The sequence below is a fragment of the Odocoileus virginianus genome, chromosome 16, assembly GCF_023699985.2.
Source record: "Odocoileus virginianus isolate 20LAN1187 ecotype Illinois chromosome 16, Ovbor_1.2, whole genome shotgun sequence".
In the NCBI taxonomy this organism is placed as follows: Eukaryota; Metazoa; Chordata; class Mammalia; order Artiodactyla; family Cervidae; genus Odocoileus; species Odocoileus virginianus.
Genome location: NC_069689.1, coordinates 3,124,997 through 3,144,332, shown reverse-complemented (window position 1 = coordinate 3,144,332; position 19,336 = coordinate 3,124,997). Strand labels below are relative to the sequence as shown.

Sequence of the window (19,336 nt, the reverse complement as noted above, 5' to 3'; positions counted from 1 at the left end):
TGTGCACCGTGGCCCCTGACCTACTTCTGTCTCAGCACTCGTGACACTGAACTCTGCCCTACTCTCCAGCCTCCCCATGGTACTGGATTAAGTGCTCCCTCAGGACAGAGATCAGATCCTTTGAGCCTTGGAGCACAGAGGGGTGTTGATTAAATGAAGGAATGACCTGAGTGGGTAAATGGATGGATGAGGCTGTGTTAAGATAAAATTAGAAGAGAAGGGGAAGCCCAGTTTTATTTGGGGAGAGGTGGAGGCTAGTCGAAGACGTATGTGGGGTCCAGAAAGAATCACAGGAAGGGACCAGGATTCTCACGCTTCAGAACTCAAGGCCATGATCTGTGACTAGCCCACCTCTGAGCATCCCTGCTAATTCCACAGCCCCTCCACAAAATCATTCTAAGAAGAATAAATCAGACTTGCCTCAGAACCTTGCCCACTTGAGCTAGTATACTCTTAGAATCCTTTCAGAAAAAGAAACCGTTTTGGGGGGTCCTGGGTTAAAAGGCAGTTCTGTCTGTGCCATGACCTTGCAAGTGCAAAGTCCAAAATTTCTGTATCACGTGGCTTGTAAAGCTTGAGTCATCATTTTTCCCTCAAGGAAGAAAAAAACGTTAAAATGAGTTTCTTTAATCCATTTTCTCAATGCCAGTGAGATTTGTCTATAATAAAACTTCGTCCCTTCCTTTGACACACTAGCTGTCCCTAAACCCAAGCTGACATTGTGACCCATGACTGTATTTTTAGTAGTCTCAGGCTTCCATGAGGGTTCTTGATGCCCCAAACAGGGAACAGAGGTTTAATTCAGATTAAAAAAGTATTTTCTTGTAAGAACAGTTAGACTGTTTCCTATAGTCCAAGAACTGCAAAGATTTTATATTTGTTAGGAAGGTGGTAAGTTCACCTGTATTTCTCTGCAAAATAAAACTCTATCCCCACCTGAGTAGGGCCAGGGTGTACAGCCGCTAGTGACCACTAGGTGGCGGCAGAGTGCCTCTGACCATCTTTGCGGGGTGCCTGTGAGCTGCCTTTGGAGGGGGGCTGGAGGGGGGCGGGGTGAGGACATAAACCCAAGTCCAGGTCCCCAAGGAAAGTGAGCTGGATTTATGGGGCTTGGGGGGCCCCCAGTCATCTGTGGAGGCACTTGAGATCTGAACTTTGGCCAAAGAGAAAAGGTAGCTGGCCGACCCAGGGTTTGCCAAGCCACAGCTTAGAACCACAGAGAGCTGGACGGGGAAGTGGGGAGGGAGTGCTTGAAAATCGTAGCCCACTTGTTAACCTCCTGGGTAAGAAGCTGACCTCATCCAGGCAGCCCTGCCCGCAAAGCTTGGCACAAAAAAGACTTGGACTTCTGGCCAGTTCCTGCGTTAAGGACTCGGGAGGTGAGAGAGTCTTGTGAGAGTCCTGTGGCCACTTGCTTGGTCCAGCAGCACCCCACTCTCTCACTGAGTAGGCTTGAACCCCGTGGCAGCCCTTCAGAGGTGTGTGGAGAGTGCCCCCAAGTCCCCCAATAGCGGGTCTATGGTGTGTGTTGGTCATCGTGTTCCCAGACGGGGGTTGATGGCTTGTCAAGCGGGGTGACAGCTCCTGGGCTGGGCTCTTGCCACCGCACCCTGCTGTCTTTCCCAGAGCTGGCATTTCCCAGGATGCAAGATATCTGAGATTCTGGAGCAAGCACATGTCGGACTCCCGGCACCCCAACTGCACACCGCCCTCCACCCCAAGGTGGTGGGGCTCACCTTTAGCTCTGATTGCAGCGCTGAAGCTGCTCTAGGCGGAGCTTCAGTTTCTTCAGTCCCCCCGAGGACTGAGAGAATCACCTCTCACCTCCGACCTGAGAGTATCACCTCTCACCTCCGACCTGAGAGTCTCCGTGACTGCAGCGAGTCGTGTGCGTGCATTTCTGGGTGTGTGTGTGCTGTGGCTTGCCTCCTGCGATTGTATACAGGAACACGGGGGCTGCTTGACAGTGCTTTTCCTGCTGTCCCGGGTCTCCCTGTGAGAGTGAGGAAGAGGCACAAGTGTGTCCCTGTGGGTGTAGGAATGATGGTTCTCAGAGGAGGTTTGACTTTCTGAACAAGTTCTTCACACGTAAGCCCATTTCCCGCTCCTGCTTTCTCCTCTTCCTTTATATGTTCAGCTTTCCGGGATACTCTAGGACTAAGAGCTCATGGCGGAGTCAGAATTAACTTATAAGGCTGCAGATTCCATACAGATGAATCCCTGAGTGCCCTCAGTACAGTGCCTGGCACTTAGCGGGCATGTATTAAGTATGAGCAGGATGGAATGGGTGTGGAAACTACCCACATTTAGATGATTAATTGCTTTTCTAATGTCCACACACCTAAATCATAGAAGATATGAATGGTATAGTAAGCATTACATTATAGATTTACATATTATTTTTAATATTTTAGTATAACACTCCTGCAATAAAATAGCAGTTTTTCCATTTGGGAGCTAAGAAACTAAGGCTCAAAGATTATACTCAGATTTCAGGCAGTAGTGGGGCTGCAGTTAGTACCAAAACCTAGACAGATGGAAAAGTCTGGCTTTCCCCACTGTTTGTCAACAGAGGGAAAAAAATTAAAGGAATTGTCTTTTAAAACTACTAGATGAGTTAACATTTGTTAAGTGCTCAGAGTGGCATACGTACATAGTAAATGCCTTATAAGTGTTTGTTAAATCAGTACAAATAAAACCCAGGGCAATGCCAGAAGTTGGATTTTAAGTCAGCTTCGTGGCTTTCTCTGACAGTAATTTAATCCTCTGGAGTGAATACAGTAAAGAAAAGTGGGGCCACTGGATGGTCTGCTGATGAAACCACCACCAAGTCTGGGGCACCCAAGGCCCCAGAGTCCAGCAACACAGAGTTAGAGTATCTCAGGGCCTGCGGGCGTGGGGGCGGATCTCAGACTGCCCAGTCCCGGGCTTTAAACTTGGATCTAAACTTGGATCCCAGGTGTCCTTAGACGATCTAGTAGTGAGATTCAAGGGGTCCATGCACCCCTTGGAACGCTGTGCACACTGCTTTGGTTTTGTGCATTGTTTGGGCTGCAGGGCCAAGGTTTTCATGCCTCAGAGAGCTCTGCAAGCCAGAAGGCTCAGTGCTCTGGGCAAGTAGAGCCTCCCAAGGCTGGAGTTGAGGTAGGGTGGGGAGGCCCAGTGCCCCAGACTTCATTAAGGCTTCAACTTCAACCCGTTTCTTTGGGGACTTGGTGGATGAAAATCCCCACGCAGTAGGATATGCAGCCATCTGATCTGGCCACTCACAGAGAAACAGGCTCTTCTGTGATCTTCCACCTCCTCCGGGGACACTGTGGCTGTCCACAGCCTGTGAGCATCTGTTCAGACAGCGTGAGGGTCTCCACAATCCCCATGCCCTAGTCACTGCCCCTCCCCCATCGTGCATCCTCCCAGCTACACCAGCCCGGCAGCCACGCTGTGGATTGCCAGGGTGGGAGAAGCCAGACCCCCCAGGAGCAAACACAGCTCCTGCTGTCCTGGCAGCACACAGCTCTGCTCTGCCTTTCAGAACGGGGCTGTTTCGGTGCCAGGCTTGGGAACACGGCCTGATGGAGCAGTGACCTGGAGCCGCCTCCTTCTGGGCCACTCACGCGGCCTGACCTCATATGAAGGTCCCATCAGAAACTTGCCAGAGTTCATTCTCACATTCTAAAAGTCATTCTTTCAAACTTTTATCAAGACACCTAAGTATATAAAGCAGAAGCAGTAAGGGTACTCACCTCCCCTCCCACTCCAGGGTTTCTCTGAGGTCTCAGGAGTGACTGGTGGACCCTCACAGTAGGACACACGCCTGACTGCCAGGAGATGCCATCTGCTTGTTGGTATTTACAGACTTTGGCAGCCCAAGCCGGCCTCCTGGAGCTGTCCCCTCACTGTCACTGCAGCAAGATAGGAAATTGAGAGACGCCTGCCCTCTGGTGGTGTTCCTGGGGATAACACCACCCTGAAAACCCACTCCAGGGCTTTGATGGACAGGACTGGATGCTCAAGAGGTGGAGGAAAGTATCTTCTCTAATTAAAGAGTCAATGCTGGTTTCCCTTTTGGCCCATGCAGCCCCTTGAGTCATTATTTAATCACTCAGGGATATTATGAAGCTGGAAAGATTCTATTTTTCTGCTAAGACACAGTCTCCTAGGAATGTCTGAATCATTTGAGTCTCAGAGGACATTTTATCAGCAGCTTGGGATTTCCAAACACTGGGGCAGCCAGGAAGTCTGCTGCTTCAGCCCAGCCTCCATCCTGGAGCCTTGGGGCCCACGGCCCTGCTCTTCATGGAGCTGGAAGCCCAGAGCCTGCTCGGACTCTGGCTTCAGCCTTAGGTCTGGGCTAAGGAAGCCCTCAATGCCCCTGAAGACACACACCCAGTCTCAGTGAAAGTCAGCACGCCTTCTTGCTCCCCAGGGGGGCTGCCTGCTTCACCATTTCCTCAGTGCTGGGTCCTGCGCCCCAGCCCCAGGGACTGGCTAGGGACCTGCTTGCCTTTACTGCCTCATCTCTTCTGCACCCAGACTCCCCTGACCATGCCCTGCCCACCTCCTGAGCTGCCCAGTCACCCAGATCACCCAGGATCTCACTGGAACGCAGACACTCATCCCATGGGTGTGGGGAGGCCCAAGAGTCTGCGTTTCCAGCAAGCCCCAGGTGATGCTGCTGCTGCTGGTTCCCAGAGCCCATTGGGCATCAGGGACCAAAGACAGTGGTTCTCAAGTTCAACTGCACTTTGTGAAAGTGTTAGTTGCTCAACTGCATCTCACTCTTTGTGACCCCATGGACTGTAGCCCACCAGGCTCCTCTGTCCATGGGATTCTCCAGGCAAGAATACTGGAACGGGTTGCCATTGCCTCCTCCAGGGGATCTTCCAAGGAGATCAAAAAAATACTAAGGCCTGAGTCCTACCCCAGAGGCTGTGGTTTGAATGATGTGGTGTGTGGCCCAGGCACTGGGATGTTTTTAAGCTGTCTTAGTGGTCCTGGAACCAGCCAAGGTTGAGACCCATCAAGCTGGATGCAGACTGCAGCCTTCCTGCACCAGAAAACCACTACTCAGCAGCTACTGGATCCCTGGATGCTGTCCTTTGCTTGACGGGTGGTCTCCCTCCACCTGCACCTATTGCAGGGCAATACACAATCCCCATGTGTATTGCCCTGGGCTTCACATAGAGCATGTGTGAATCGCATTTCTTGAACTTGTGCAAAAAGAGGGGTTGCAGGAAGTCACCCCCAGATAGACATGATTGAGGGACTGGTAGCTGAAGGCAGAGCAGGGGCCGGGGGGACCTGTGGGCTGGGGCAGGAGCGGAAGCACAGGACTGAGGCAGTCTTGGGCTCTGTTTTGCAACTGCCCTGGATTCTCTGGGGCTTCCCAAGGTGGCTCAGATGGTAAATAATCCACCTGCAATGCAGGAGACCCAGGTTCAATCCCTGGGTTGGGAAGATCCCCTGGAGAAGGGAATGGCAACCCACTCCAGTATTCTTGCTTGGAGAATTTCTTGGACAGAGGATCCTGGCAGGCAATACAGTCCATGGGGTCGCAGAGTTGGACATAACGGAGCGACTAACACTTTCACTTGGGGTTCTTTAGGAACTGCATTGGTTGCCCCAAGGGCTGTGGGACCGCCTGCCCTGGGTGGGTTAAGTAAACTGCCCCCAGCCTAAAGGGGGGAGCCCCACCTCCCCCACCCCCAGCCCAGCTCCTGGCTTCTGCCCTTCTGGTGTTTACTCTGCCAGAGATTCCTTGGGAGTCCAGTAGAATTTTACCATGAACAGTCCCCATTTCCTATGCATCACCACCCGTCCTCAGATATGCACGGCCTCACTCCCTCCAGCTCTTGCTCACAATGGCAGTTTCGGGGTGAGGCCTGCCCTGACCGCCTAGTTTGAAATGCCATCCTTCATGCCCCTCTTTTCCTCCACAGAACCCACCACCTTGTCACACACCATCTAATTTCCTAACCTGTTTTATTTTAATGAATGAATTCTGTTTATTTACGTTCCGGCTGCACCGGATCTTCATGGCTGCACACAGGCTTTCTCTCGTGGTGGCGGGCAGGAGCGAGTCTCTAGTTCTGGTGCACGGGCTTGTCGCTGCGGAGGCTTCTCTTGTTGCTGAGCGCGGGCTCTAGAGCACAGACTCAGTAGTCGTGGTACACGGGCTTAGTTGCTCTGCGGTATGTGGGATCCTCCCGGGCCAGGAATCGAACCCGTGTCCCGTACATTGGCAGGCGGATTCTTAACCACTGGACCACTGGGGAAATTCCTAATGTCCTAGTTTGTTATCTTTATTGTCTGACTCTCACCCACTGGAATGGCAGCCTGAGAGCCGATGCCTGTTTGGGTCATAGTGTCCGGCATACACTTGACCTCCAGACCTTCCCCAGCCTGGATTCTGAGTCCTGCCACCTAAGGGATGCCATGATGTCGGGGCCAGGCCCGCATTGCTGGCTTCGAACTACACATCCCCACTGAGCACTGACCACTTCCCAGTAACCAAACCGGAGTCTGCCTAGGAAGTTTTTCCAACCATACAAGAAAATAAAAAGCAACATCTTAACATTTGAAACAGCAACATGAAATGACTTTTTCCTCCCATGGAGACAGCTCAAGCTTGGAGCTTCCTTTTTTAGAGAGAAAGACTGCTACTTGAAGGAGTCTCCTTTTTAGAAGGAAAAACTGCTACTTGCAGAAGTACCGGAGCTACTTCTCAGGGTAAAAGGCTTGGTCTCTGAGGGGTACACCCCATGCTTCGGGGATGCACAGGCATGGAGGAGAACAGGTGCCCCCCGCCCCTGTTGGGCGTACAGGTGTGCCTTCCTCTGGTGCTCAGCGTGGCAGCAGCTCTGGCAAATGGCCTTGGCAGCCGCCCTTTTTTATTCATCACATGGAAAGCGCTTGCCTCAGATTTCAGGTGACAGTGAAATGGCATCAGTTTAGGGGCCACAGACAATTGGACTGGCTTTCAGGGAGGATGTGGAATTGGAGCTGGGTCTCCTCTGGGACCAGACAATGAAAGTGCTTGTGGCGTCGGGGAGGAGTGAACAGGAGGGCAGAAGGCGGCAGGAAACTTCCAGAGGACGTGCTGAGGCAGCTGGAGCTGAGCGAGAACCGGGGTGAGAGGTGCAAAAAGATTAAAACAGGGCCCGTGGAAGGGAGCTGGGAATGTCATATTGTGAGGAAAGAAGACATGACACCCTCAGCATGGACCAGGAGGAGAGGAGGTCAGTCAGTGGTGGTAGCCAAAGCTACCTTAGAATTCAAAGGGTCTGACTTCCCTTTGGTCCAGTGGCTGAGACTCTGAGCTCCTGATGCAGGGGGCCCTAGTTCGATCCCTAGTCAGGGAACTAGCTCCAACATGCTACAGTGAAGAGTTCACACAGCACAACTAAAGATTCTACATGCTGCAGCTAAGACATGGTGCAGCAAAAGAAATAATTTTTAAAAATCCAAAGGAATCTTTCATACACAGAAAAGCATGCACAGCTGATAGCCCCTGTGGGCAGAGCCTCTAGGTTCCTCTGGGCCTTGGCCAGGTGGGGCACGGCTGTCCCTCTGAGCTGACTGCCCTCGTCCTTATTTCCTGGCCTCCTGGTCAGACACGCACAGCCCTCTCAGCGTGTCCCTCTCCTGGTCTTTCCTTCCCTGATGCTGGCTTCTCACCTGTTTCCCAGGGTTCCCGTGCATCCCTCTGACTTATCCCAGCCAACCTCACCAGACCCACCTCAGGCCCACTCTGCTCTGAATTTAGGGCTGTCAGATTTAGCAAATAAGGTTACAGGGCACCCAGTTAAATTTGAATTTTGGATAAACAATGAGTTGTTGTTGTTGTTGTTGTTAGTGTAAGTGTTCAATGATTGTGCATGCCTGCTTGCTCGGTCGCTTCAGTCGTGTCTGAGTCTACGACCCCATGGACTGTAGCCCACCAGGCTCCTCTGTCCATGGGATTCTCCAGGCAAGAATGCTGGAGTGGGTAGCCATGCCCTCCCCCAGGGGGTCTTCCCAACCCAGGGGTTGAACCCGCTTCTGTTACGTCTCCCGCTTTAGGCAGGTGGGTTCTTTACCACTTGTGACACCAGGTGGATTCTTCTACCCACCGAGCCACCTGGGAAGCCAAATGCAGTGATTGGGATACATTTATAGTAGAAAATTCTGCTTGCTTATTCAAGATTTAACTGTTTGCCCTGTATTTTCTCTGGCAAACCTCCTGAGGTCTGCATGGTGTTGGTTTGAGGCTTACCCTGCAGCCTATTAGGCGTGGGCTGCCAATCGCTTCTCGACCTTTCTGCTAAGATCCAGGGTCGTGGGCAGCCCTCGTGAACATTCAGGAAGGTGGAGCAAGGGGGTTCTGCAGGGGACTTTGAAACCCACCTTCTGTCTGGCCTCCACTCACTCTTGTCCTCATGTCATCTGCTTGTCCTTAGTGAGAACCCTCCCTTCTACCTGGCAGCTCTCCCCACCCCTCACCCCACCCACACTCTGGGCCGTGGGCTTGGGGGTCACATCAGTCACCCTCTGCCTGTCCAAGGTGCCTTCCATCCTTCCCCATCACCTGATGGAATTCCCCTACCCCTCTTCCTGGGACCAGCTTCTGAGGCTGGGGATTGAACCCCCAGTTTTTTCCCCCGGAGCCAAGGACACCTATCATTCCCATAGGCTTTGGAAAACATCCAAGAAAGATTTGAATAAGCCAGCTTTCCTTGAAGAGCCACTAGCTTTGTCCCACCTTCCCACAGCTGGGGCCTCCTTCGAGCCTTCCCTGGATGGATTGTGAGGAAGAAATCTCCTTTTTGAAGCATCCACAGTATTCCTTTGGGGAGAAGGAAGCACCTCAAGGCAGAAGTCCCCCTTCCAGGGACACCCTCGGGGTCCTTGAGGGATGGTCCTGGCCACTGTGCAGCAGGCTCCAGCCGGTTGCTCCCTCAGGACAGGAAGGACAGGGGTGACGGCCGAATCTTTGGGCCATCAGATAAGTTATCATCATCATTACCACCACCATCATCACCACCATCACCATCGTCTTCAGCTGCATGGTTCCTTCCAGGTCAGGTATATTTTCTCATTTAATTTTCAATGACCCTGGAGGCTAAGGAGTTTTACATATGGGGAAGTGGAGGTTTAGAATGCCTTTGGCATGGTCCCAGGAGACTGAAGGTCAATCAGAAGTGAGAAGGCCCCAGCCACTGCTGTCTCTGGTGCTTCAGGGCACCTAATTCTTCCTTGTCAAGGCAGGCAGGTGGGTCCAGCTCATAAATAACCTACCAAGGCAGTGAGTTTTGACCTCACCATCCCAAGACCTTCTTAGAGGCACCCCCTTTTCACCAGAATCTTGTGTTCCTGAAGGTAGTGGATCAGGTGTCCTAAGAGACCCACCAGCTCTGAGATTCTCTGCCTTCTCTCTACATCCAGGCCTACTCAGGAAAGATTTCATCCTTGGTGGCTGCATGTCTAAGTATGTTCACAATCGTGTAGTCAAGGGTTTCCCTAAAGATGGTCCATGGACCACTAGTCCCTCTAGATGCTACATACAAAAGGCTGCCATGGGATAGTGCATTGGGAGACACTGATTCTGTAATTCCTTTTCGAGTCCATTGGTGTATGATAGCATATTAATGGCACTAAAATGTCCTGCAAAAAAAATAATCCACTTGACCTTGATGCAAATTTTCCCAAACTTACCCAACCATGGAAATTTTTTACTGAGTAACAACCATTAACGTTTTGTGGAATTAGCCTTCCTTACAGTCTGCTTTGAGAAGCAAAGATCTACTTCAAATCTTTTCTTATATAACTGGGAAAAAAAAAGAAAATTCACTTATTAATCCACTGAGCACTTGTTAGAGGTGGTTTGAGGGTCTTCCAAATGTAGAATGTGTGCTCCATTCTGACACTGCACAGAAGTATAATAATAAAGTGAAAGTGTAAAAGTGTTAGTCACTCAGTTGTGTCCGACTCTTTGGACCCCATAGACTGTAGCCCACCAGGCTTCTCTGTCCATGGGGATTCTCCAGGCAAGAATACTGGAGTAGGTTGCCAAGCCCTTCTCCAGGGGATCTTCCTGACCCAGGGATCAAACCCGAGTCTCCTGCATCGCAGGCAGATTCTTTACCACTGAGCCACCAGGGGAGCCCTACAGTAATAAGGGTAATAATAAGAAGAATTCATGCAGTACTTATCACATGGCCAGCCTCTCCACTAACCTTTGTGATCTTCCATCTTTACCACAAGGCTATGAGTGTGGTTTTGTTCCCGTTTTAAAGATGAGGAGACTGGAGCACAGGGAGACGCTGTGAGCAGCCCGGCTCAGCCTGTAAACGAAGCTGCATCTCTCAGTGAGATGTTTCCGGTCTTCGTCATTCTGCCCAGCACCCCTTGAAGAAGGCACAGAACGGGGAGGTGGGATGTGGCGGGGCCGGGGGGAGGGGTTTGAGAGCAGGGCTGTGGTGGGACCTCACCCCTGCTCAGCGCCTGCTCCCCCCGCTTTTGTCCCCGCAGGTCTACCTGGCTGAAGCCGTGCTGTGGGAAGAGGGCAGCCGTGTGGCAGGTATTTTTGCTCAGTGCGAGTGTCAACAGTTTCCTGGTAGCCTGTGTAATATTGGTGGTGATTCTCCTGACTCTGGAACTTCTAATAGATATAAAGCTTCTCCAGTGTGAGTAGCAAGAGAGATACATATGCAAACACATATGATGTCAATATTCCATGTGCATCCATCAGGGGTCCCCAACCAGCAGTGAGATCTGCCCCCGGCCCGACGGCTGTCCCCACCTCATCACCCCCCGGCCCCACATCTCATGGGGGTGACCACGGGGAAAAAAGCATCTGGCAGCTTCTCTCTCAGTCACCCCAGCATCGGTTTGCCCCCCTTACTCCACCCAATGTGGCCTCTTCACTCTCCCTCCCCAGCATGCCATGATCAGCAACTGATAAGATCCAAAACGTTGGGGACCCCTGTGTGCACCTTTTTTTTTTTTTATTGTTCCCATTTGGAATTTTCCAGATTGGAATTTTCTATAGCTTAGAGTTCCCACGTGTGGAGGCGTCTCACTTTGTAGTAACCTGTAATGATAGCAGCCACAGTGATGCTAGGATTCCTTGTATTTTTAACCAGTTGTAAGTTGGCAGGGTTGTGTGTCTATAACGTGATCATTTTGAAAGCACTTCTCCATGCATCTGATCCTAGTAGCACCCCTGGGAGACAGGCAAGATGGCTCTTACCCCTTTCTATGGATTTGGGAATGAAGCTTGGGAGAAGTTAGACTTTCCCTTGGTGAGAGGTGTTGGAGCTGGGACATCGAGCCATCAGGCCAGTTTTCTTCCTCACCCTGGTCCTGGTGGCATTTGTCCTGCTTTCATGGGAGCCTGACGCACGTGGTGGCTTGTCTGCTACCTCTCTGTCCTTCCAGATGTCCCTTGGCAGCACAGCCATCAGAGCAGAGGGTCCTCTTTCTGCCCCCAGCCCCTGGTAGACCCCTGTTTGGTGTACCAGCGGGAAGGGCCAAGGGCCTTGACTCTTGGCTTTGGGTGAGTGAGTGCTCTTGGGTTCCTCAGAGGTCCCCTAGTCAGAGGGTGGTTTATTCAAATGCAAATTAAAAAAAGAAATGAAATTGTGGGCCCTCTGAGAGAGTTCCTTCCCTGCCATTGCCAAAATCCAGGACTATCGATCTGGCCACCCCCAGACCTGTTCTGTCATCTTAGATTTGTTTTCTTCTCAGTTGCCCCCAGGTCCTTTACTGGAGTCTCTGCATTCAGGGTCCGTCACAGCCCCTGCCAACCTGTTAGCCTTCCCTCCTCTCTGAGAGGATGGCAGGGAGTACAGAGTTGCTTTTGTCCGATGAGCCTCATTGGCTTTGTACAGCTGGTGGCCCCTTGATTCTAATCACCATATCTCCCAGCAGAAAGTAACCAGCGCTGATTTTACACTCAACCTGTCTTCAATTATACTGTGTTGTCTATTTTCCCTCCCACTCATCCCTCCGTCTGCTTTTTATGAGGTCTGACCATAACAGAGTCTTTCTTTCCCTGTTGTGGGTTATACCCAGGGCCCTTGGCTGCTCAGGCATTGGGTAGAACCGAGAACACAGCCGACACTGGAATTTTGCTTAAAATTAAGTATCCAGGAGATTGATTTTTGTGGGAGATCCAATAGCAGCTCATAAAAGGCATCTTAAATTCCATAAAATGCACAATCAGAGATTTATTGCTCTTCTAAAGCAAACCGTAAAAAAAAGGCCCAGGAATTCATTTGAGAAATAATGGGGAGAGATTTTATGTTTCCAGAATCATCTGGAGGTCCCTTCAGAATCACGCAGGCCTCAGCCTACCAGTTCCCACTCATCTTCATGTGACCCATGGTGGAGCAGGCCTTGCCTTCTGAGGCTCGTATTGGCCTCAAGCCAGGGGCCCCAGAGTCTCCCACCTGGAACCTGGCATTGCAGCTTTCTGACCCTGGACATGCTCCAGGACTTTGTTTTCACCTGCCCATCTCAGAGTTTTCGGGAGACTGTGGGTTCCCCTCTTTGGGCCAGCCTGCCCCACTGATGGCTCAGGGCATTTTTCCTGGGCCCCCAGGGGAGCTGAGCTACATGCTGAGCAGGCCTGGCCAGAGCGCAGTAGGGAAGCGTGCTCCCAGCAGCATTCCTGCGCCTTGTTTCGGCCCTGCCATGCCACCGGGGTCACCCACTGCTACTACTCTCTCTTTCGGGCTGGCCCTCTGAGCGGCATCCCCTTCTGCTCTCTCTCTATCAAAGCCCATTTGCCCTTGTCCTGGGTCCCAGCATCCTACAGTTAGCCTCAGGGCTCCTATACTATGAAAGGGTCTACCAGAGGTGGTGCCTTAGTGCCAAGGACTGTCTGGTAGAAGGCGGGATGGGAGCTTTCAGTGGCTGCTGGCGCTTCCTGCTCATGCTCTGGGGGCAGGAAGCTATGGCACTTTCGGGAGGCAGACATCCCCTCCCTACCCCCAGCTGCCTCTGCCAGTCCCAGCTCCAGTCTTCTTCCCAGCATACTCTGGCTATCACTGCCATCTCAGCCACTCAGAATTTTCAGAATGAGAAGTCAAGGGAAGCTTTCCTTAAATCTCACTCACAGTGCACGGTGCTTTGGGGGTCAGTTGTGGTGGGGATTTCTGAAAGCTCATCTAGACCTGACCACAGCTGCCTCTGCTGGTCCGAGAGCCCTGGCTGTCTCGTCAGCCCCCTCTGGAAGGCTTCTTTCTGGGCGCAAAGCCCACAGTGGCTGGTGGGACCGAGCTGGAACTCAGAGGCCGCCTGTGGGGAGATGAAGGCAGCCTCTCAGATAGAAGGGGAAACAGCATCACGGACCCACCCACCTCCCTCCACCTCCATTGCAGACCGCCCTTAAAGCTCCCTCACGTTCTCTGGCCTGATTGCTTCCCAATCCAAGTGCTCACTCTCCGGGCTCCTGAAGGCCTGCCTCCATGCCACGAAGCCTGCTTTGCTGATGGACCTCATTCCTTACTCCTGAAATTGACCCTGCTACTGTGCTTGCAGTTTCCAGCGCATTCCAGTTTGCCGGCGTGATACACTGGATCAGCCTGGTCATCCTGTCGGTGTTCTTCTCAGAGGTAGGTTGAGATTTGGGCCCTGGGACCATCTCTTTAGGGCATCTCCTGTCCCAGGGGGACGAAGGATAGGAACCAGGATCTCGGCCCAATTCCTCCACCTTGACGGTAGGGTGAGTGGCCAGTCCTCTGAGCGGCTCCTGGCCCGTCACAGTGACCCGTGCCTGCGTTTCGGGGGCATCGACTTGGGGCTGTTCCCAGCAGGGTCTACGGGAAGGCTGAGAAGACTGGTCTTCCTCCTGTGGGCGGCGGGTTTTTATAGAACTAGAGAGTTTTGTGTGGCAGCCCGGTTCTTCCTAACGGAAGATGGGCCCGAGTCAGCTGACCGCTGGCCTGCTCCCTCTTTGTGCCGTCACCCCACACTGCCGCAGGTCCAGATTACCCCAGGCAGAGTCCCACTGGGGCCTCTCAACGTGGTCAGGAGGCGTGGGGAGGAGGAAGTCAGAAAGGAATATGGTGCAGAGACTGTTGGGGAGGCATGTAGGCTTGTGCGCACACACATACACACACAGCTCATACCAGCTTAGAAGCAGAGGGGCCTCTGAGTCCCAGAGCACAGCAGGGCCTGAAAGGGCAGAAGGATGCTCTGGGAGAGCAGTGATGTGGGTGGAGGGATGGAAGTAGAGAGTGTTTTGTGATGTGATCAGGGAACCTGAGGAGTCAGGCACCCAGGATCCTCTCGTGTGTGGGGTTCTCAGTGGGCTGGCTCTGACACCAGCTAGTGGCATGCACTCTCCTTCTCACAGACTCAGGGGAGGCCCAGGCCCCTTAGGCCTGGAGTCCAGAATCCTCAGCCTGGGCGTGGGGTGTGCTGGGCTAGGCAGCAGGCATTCCTCACCCGGAACATTCTCTTCCCGGGCCTTAGTTCCTGCAGCCCACGAAGTTGGCCAGCGAGCCTGGGCTCAGACTGAGGGGGCAGACCCAACACTGCCCCTCCTGGGAGGTGTCCCCACCAGCTCACCAAGGTCACTGCCCCAGAAATGCTTCGGCCCCCAGATCGTGCCTGCTCCCCAGCCTGCTGCCCCTTGGAGGATCCTTGTCTCCGGCTGAGGGGCCCCCTTGTCTCCGCTCACCAGCGCTCCCTCCCACACATACACGGGCCGTGGCCAGATGTCTGCTTGATGCAAGCTTGGAAAATGTGCCATGTGTCTATGACTGCCAACAAAAATGTTTAATCAGTTGCTGCGGTTCTTCCATCTATCCCTCCGCTTTGGTTTTATTGGCTTCACAGAATTTATTACCCAGCGTTAATTTGGCATTCCCTCCCTGTCACTGCTAGAGACGAGCCACCTGAAACAGACAAGCCCCTGTGTAGCGACATCGCAGCTTCAGACCCTCACCCGCCCCCGCCCTGTCTCCACACCATGGAAGGGGGCTGGGCTTCCCACAGGCTCAGCAGGGAGAGCTGGGGGCTGGGGGGAGAATGACTGCGACCTTGGACCATGTCAGAGAGAGGGTGGGGCTGAAAGGTGGGAGTAACGGGGGTGGGGGTAACAGAGGGGTAACAGGAATAATAGAGGGATAACAGGAAAGTAACAGGGGAGACCTGCCTTCCCCAGCACAGCCAGCCCCTCATGAGGGGCAGCCCAGCTCGTGAGCCTGGGTGTCCCTGGAGCTCCCAGGAGAACCTAGCATCCGAAGAGTTTAGAGCCGTCCCACCAAAGAGGGGGCCCAGCCCCAGACTGTGGACCGAAGCTGACCCCAGTGAGGCCTGTTAGGAACCAGGCTGCACAGCAGGGGATGAGCAAAGAGCAAGGGAGCGAAGCTTCATCTGTGTTCCCATCACTCCCCATGGCTCGGGCTTGCATTACCATGCGTCCCCCACCCCCTGCCCCATCTGAGGAAAAGTTGTCCTCCACAAAACCAGTCCCTGGTGCCAAAAAGCTTGGGGATCGCTGCCATAGAGGCCTCCAACCCCTACTCCCCGGAGGATTGGAAGTGTGTGAAGGTGTCTGTGCGTCTCACGATGACAGGGGCACCTCTAGCAGGAGTCAGCTGTCCCTCCGCCGTGGAGCAGGCTTGCAGATTTGCCTGCTGAAAATGCCAGAAGCGTCCCTCTTAAACCATGCAGACAAGGACCACAGCCCAGGGTCACATAGCCCGCTTCCACCAAAACGGGGCCCAAGGCTCCGGACTCTTGTCTGGCCTGTCGCCACTGCATGACCCCTCCCTACCCACCCGCCTTGGGCCTGGTGCACGCAGGCGGGGAGCAGACTAAGAATCTGAGGGAAAGGTCTGGGTCAGCAACTGAGAAAGAAAAGGCCTGACCCTGTGATACTTCTGACCACAGATCCAGCACACCCCCCCTACCTAGGGAGAAGCCAACACCGCCCCTTCAGGGCTGGCCCTTGTCCCTCTCGGGAGCGCCCAGGGCCATGGCCTCGGGCCAGGGATGGGTGTGGTGTCCAGGAAGGTCCCACCCAAAGGGCTCCTGAGGCCAGGCAGCCAGTCACCTAGTCCTGAGCCACGTTCCACCCCACATCTCAGCTGAGCTTCAGGAACAGTCGCCGAGTCAGGCAGGACATTTTGTGAGTTAGGAAACTGAGGCTGTGGAAGAGAGAAAACTGCTAGGCCCTCAGGAAGACGGGCGGCATGGATGCAGGCCTCCAGGCAGGTGTGCGAGCACCAGCCTGTCCTTGCCCATCTCAGAGCTCCAGGGGCTGCTCCAGGGAAGATGCCCAGAGCAGAGCTGAGTCCGGAGAAGAGAAGTGTGGGGCTGCTTTGGGCTCAGTGTAAAGGCATCTATTTTTTTAAATTAATTAATTAAATTTAATTGGAGAATAATTACTTTACAATATTGTGATGACTTTTGCCATACATCAACATGGATCAGCCACAGGTATATATGTGTCCCCCCATCCTGCACCTCCCTCCCACTTCCCTCCCCACCCTATCCCCCTGGGTTGTCCCAGAGCATTGGTTTTGGGTGCCCTGCATGATGAAGCATCGTGCATTGAACTTGCACTGGTCAACTCTTTTACATATGGTAATTCAGTTTGAGGACATCTGTTCAAACAGGCCAAGCTATTCAGCAGCAAGGCAGATGCTTCTCAGTGTAGTGAGAGTAGGCACTGCACATGCAGTCAGGCCGGGCAGGGTCCCTGCAGGGGCACGAGGTGAATGTGGATGCCTGGCCAACTTCCTGGGCCATGTCAGGCAGGGTCATCCCGCTTCCTCCCGCTTCCATGGGGCCCTGCAGCACTGAGACCAGGCAGAGCCTTCAGAATCCAGATGGACAGTTGTGCAAACTGTGTTTCCAAACCGCCCTTGGCTGAGACCAGGCCCAGTGATCACTTGCAACTGGGGAGGCCGGCTGCTTCTCTTCCTGAGACTCCATGAGGCCTGGGGGCCCAGCCAGGCTGGGTCACCCTGCAGCAGGGCCTGAGTGCAGGTCATGGGGTGTTGGACCCATTCCCTAGCCAGGGTGGAGATACAGAGAGGCCCAGCTCCTTTTCCTGGAAGAGGGGAAAGCTAGCCCATGGTTGGCCTTGTAGATGGGAGCCTTACAGCAGGGGCAGCAGCCTCTGCTTCTTCCTTCTGTTTATTATTATTAGGATTCTATTGAGGTGAAATTCACAAAACAGAGCCTTTTATTTTTATTGATCGATTGATTTTTGGCTATGATGGATCTTCGTTGCTGCACAGAGGCTTTCTCTAATTATGGCAAAAGGGGGGCTACTCTTCATTGCTGTGTGTGGGCTCCTCATTGAGGTGGCTCCTTTTGTTGCAGAGCACAGGCTCTAGAATGTGCAGGCTCAGTAGTTGTGGCACAGGGGCTTAGTTGCTTGGAGGCATATGGGATCATCCCAGACCAGGGATCGAACCTGTGTGCCCTGCATTGGCAGGCGGATTCTTAACCACTGGACCACCAGGGAAGTCCCGACATAACAGCCTTTTAAAGGTTCAGTGGCATTTAGCACCCAGTGTTGTGCAACCATCGCCCCTTCCTAGTTCCAAAGCATTTTCATCACCCACAAAGGAGACCCTGTCCCCATTGAGTGGCCACTCCCCCATTCCCCCTCTCCCCCAGCCCCTGCCAGCCACACCAATCTGCTTTCTGATTCTATGAACTTAACTATTCTGGGTATTTCATAAAAGTGGAATCGTTTAATATGTGACCTTTGAGGTCTGGCTCTTTCACGCAACATGTTTTCAAGTTCGTTCACACTGTAGTGTGGTTCAGTGCCTCTTCCCTTTTTATGTCTCAGTACCCCGTCCACTGTATGGATAGACCATACTTGGTGCATCCACACATCAGTTGATCAAGGTTTCTTTTAACTTTGGCTGTTACAGCAGAGAGAGCAAATCCTTTCTCCTTTTGTTTTCTTTGGCCCTTTGGCGGATTGAAAAGAATGAGACTCACTCACATTGGGGAGGCAGTCTGCTTTTACTCAGTCAACTGGTTCAAATGATAATCTCATCAGAAACACCCTCCCAGACACACCCCAAAATGATGTCTGGCCAGACATCTGAACACCTGTGGCCCAGCCAAGTTGACCCGTAAAATTAATCTCCCAGTGCCTAATAGAGAGCCTGGCACAGAGGTGCACATGTGCTCAGTCGCTTCAGTCGTGTCCAACTCTGTGACCCCATGGACTGTAGCCCGCCAGGCTCCTCTGTCCATTGGATTCTCCAGGCAAGACTACTGGGAGTGGGTAGCTATTTCCTTCTCCAGGGGATCTTCCCAACCTAGGGATCAAACCTGCATCTTTCAAGTCTCCTGCATTGGCAGGCAGGTTCTTTACCACTAGTGCCACCTGAGAAGCACAGAGGAGGCACCTGGAAAATGGAAGCTCTCACTTATTCATCCGGCTCCTACTTTTGAGTGACTGTGTGCCGGGTGCTGTAGGTGGTGTAGGGCATGAGGATTCTGCCCTGATAATCAAGACGCAGGACCAGTTCAGGTGTTTACTGTCTACTGGGAAGGAGCCAAGCAGACATGCATAATGAGAACAAGAAACAGAGCTTAAATCTCCCACTGACTGCAGTGGGAATGGCTGCAAGCTGCTGGTGGATGTGTGAGCTGCCAGGTGGGTGCGGGGATGGAGGGCCTTCGGGCAGTGGTCACAGAGCGAACAAGGGACCGAGAAACAGCGACCACAGCATGTCAGAGTGTTGACTGCGGCAGGGAAGGTGGGGAGAGATGTCCTGGGGACTAGGCTGGGTAACAAGGTCCCCTCCAGGTCTTGCTCAAGAGTGAGGCATCTTGTTCAGGAGCGGGGTGCCTTGCTCAGGAGTGGGGCATCGTGTTCAGAGTGGGGAGGAGGCTCCAAGCAGGAGAGGAGAGTGATGAAATTAGCCTTTTAGAGAAATCGCCCGGGCAGGGCGTTGAAGAGTGGGTGTTGGAAGTGGGAGGGAGACTGGAATTTGGGGACTGTTTGGGAGATGTGGTTCAGCATCGGGGTTAAAGGTTTGACCCAGAGCAGTGGAAGCAGGATGGAGGAAGGGACAAGCTGGACGGAGTTGAAGGAGCTAAACTCTGCAGGACGTGGGGACTGGTGATCATGGAGGGGAGCATGTGAGCAAGAGAAGGGGGCAAGCAGGACTTCCGGGGGGGAGGGGGACTGGTCTCCTAAGAGAGGGTGGAGATGCCCTTCACTCAGCCCAGAAACTGCTTCAAGAGCAGGGGAGAGGGGAGGGAGGGAGGCCTCAAAGTGTCCGGTGGGAGTTGAGGCCAAGGGTGCAGTGATCTGGGGACGAGGAAGCATGAGAGGAGAAATGGAGCCCAGGGAAACAATTTG

At 53.1% G+C, this 19,336-nt stretch overlaps 1 protein-coding gene across 4 annotated transcripts in view; it reads left to right on the top strand.

Annotated features, from left to right (window-relative positions):
* Positions 1 to 19,336, top strand: part of TMEM266 (transmembrane protein 266) — a 123,722-nt gene that overhangs the window by 66,716 nt on the left and 37,670 nt on the right. For 2 of the 4 annotated variants that reach the window (XM_070477617.1, XM_070477619.1), the window contains 2 exons: positions 10,510 to 10,664; positions 13,525 to 13,598. In XM_070477617.1, the coding sequence (XP_070333718.1) occupies positions 10,510 to 10,664; positions 13,525 to 13,598 (229 nt within the window). Of the gene's footprint in view, positions 1 to 10,509; positions 10,665 to 13,524; positions 13,599 to 19,336 lie in introns of those variants that run through there. The other 2 variants (XM_070477620.1, XM_020886995.2) reach the window with 1 other exon arrangement.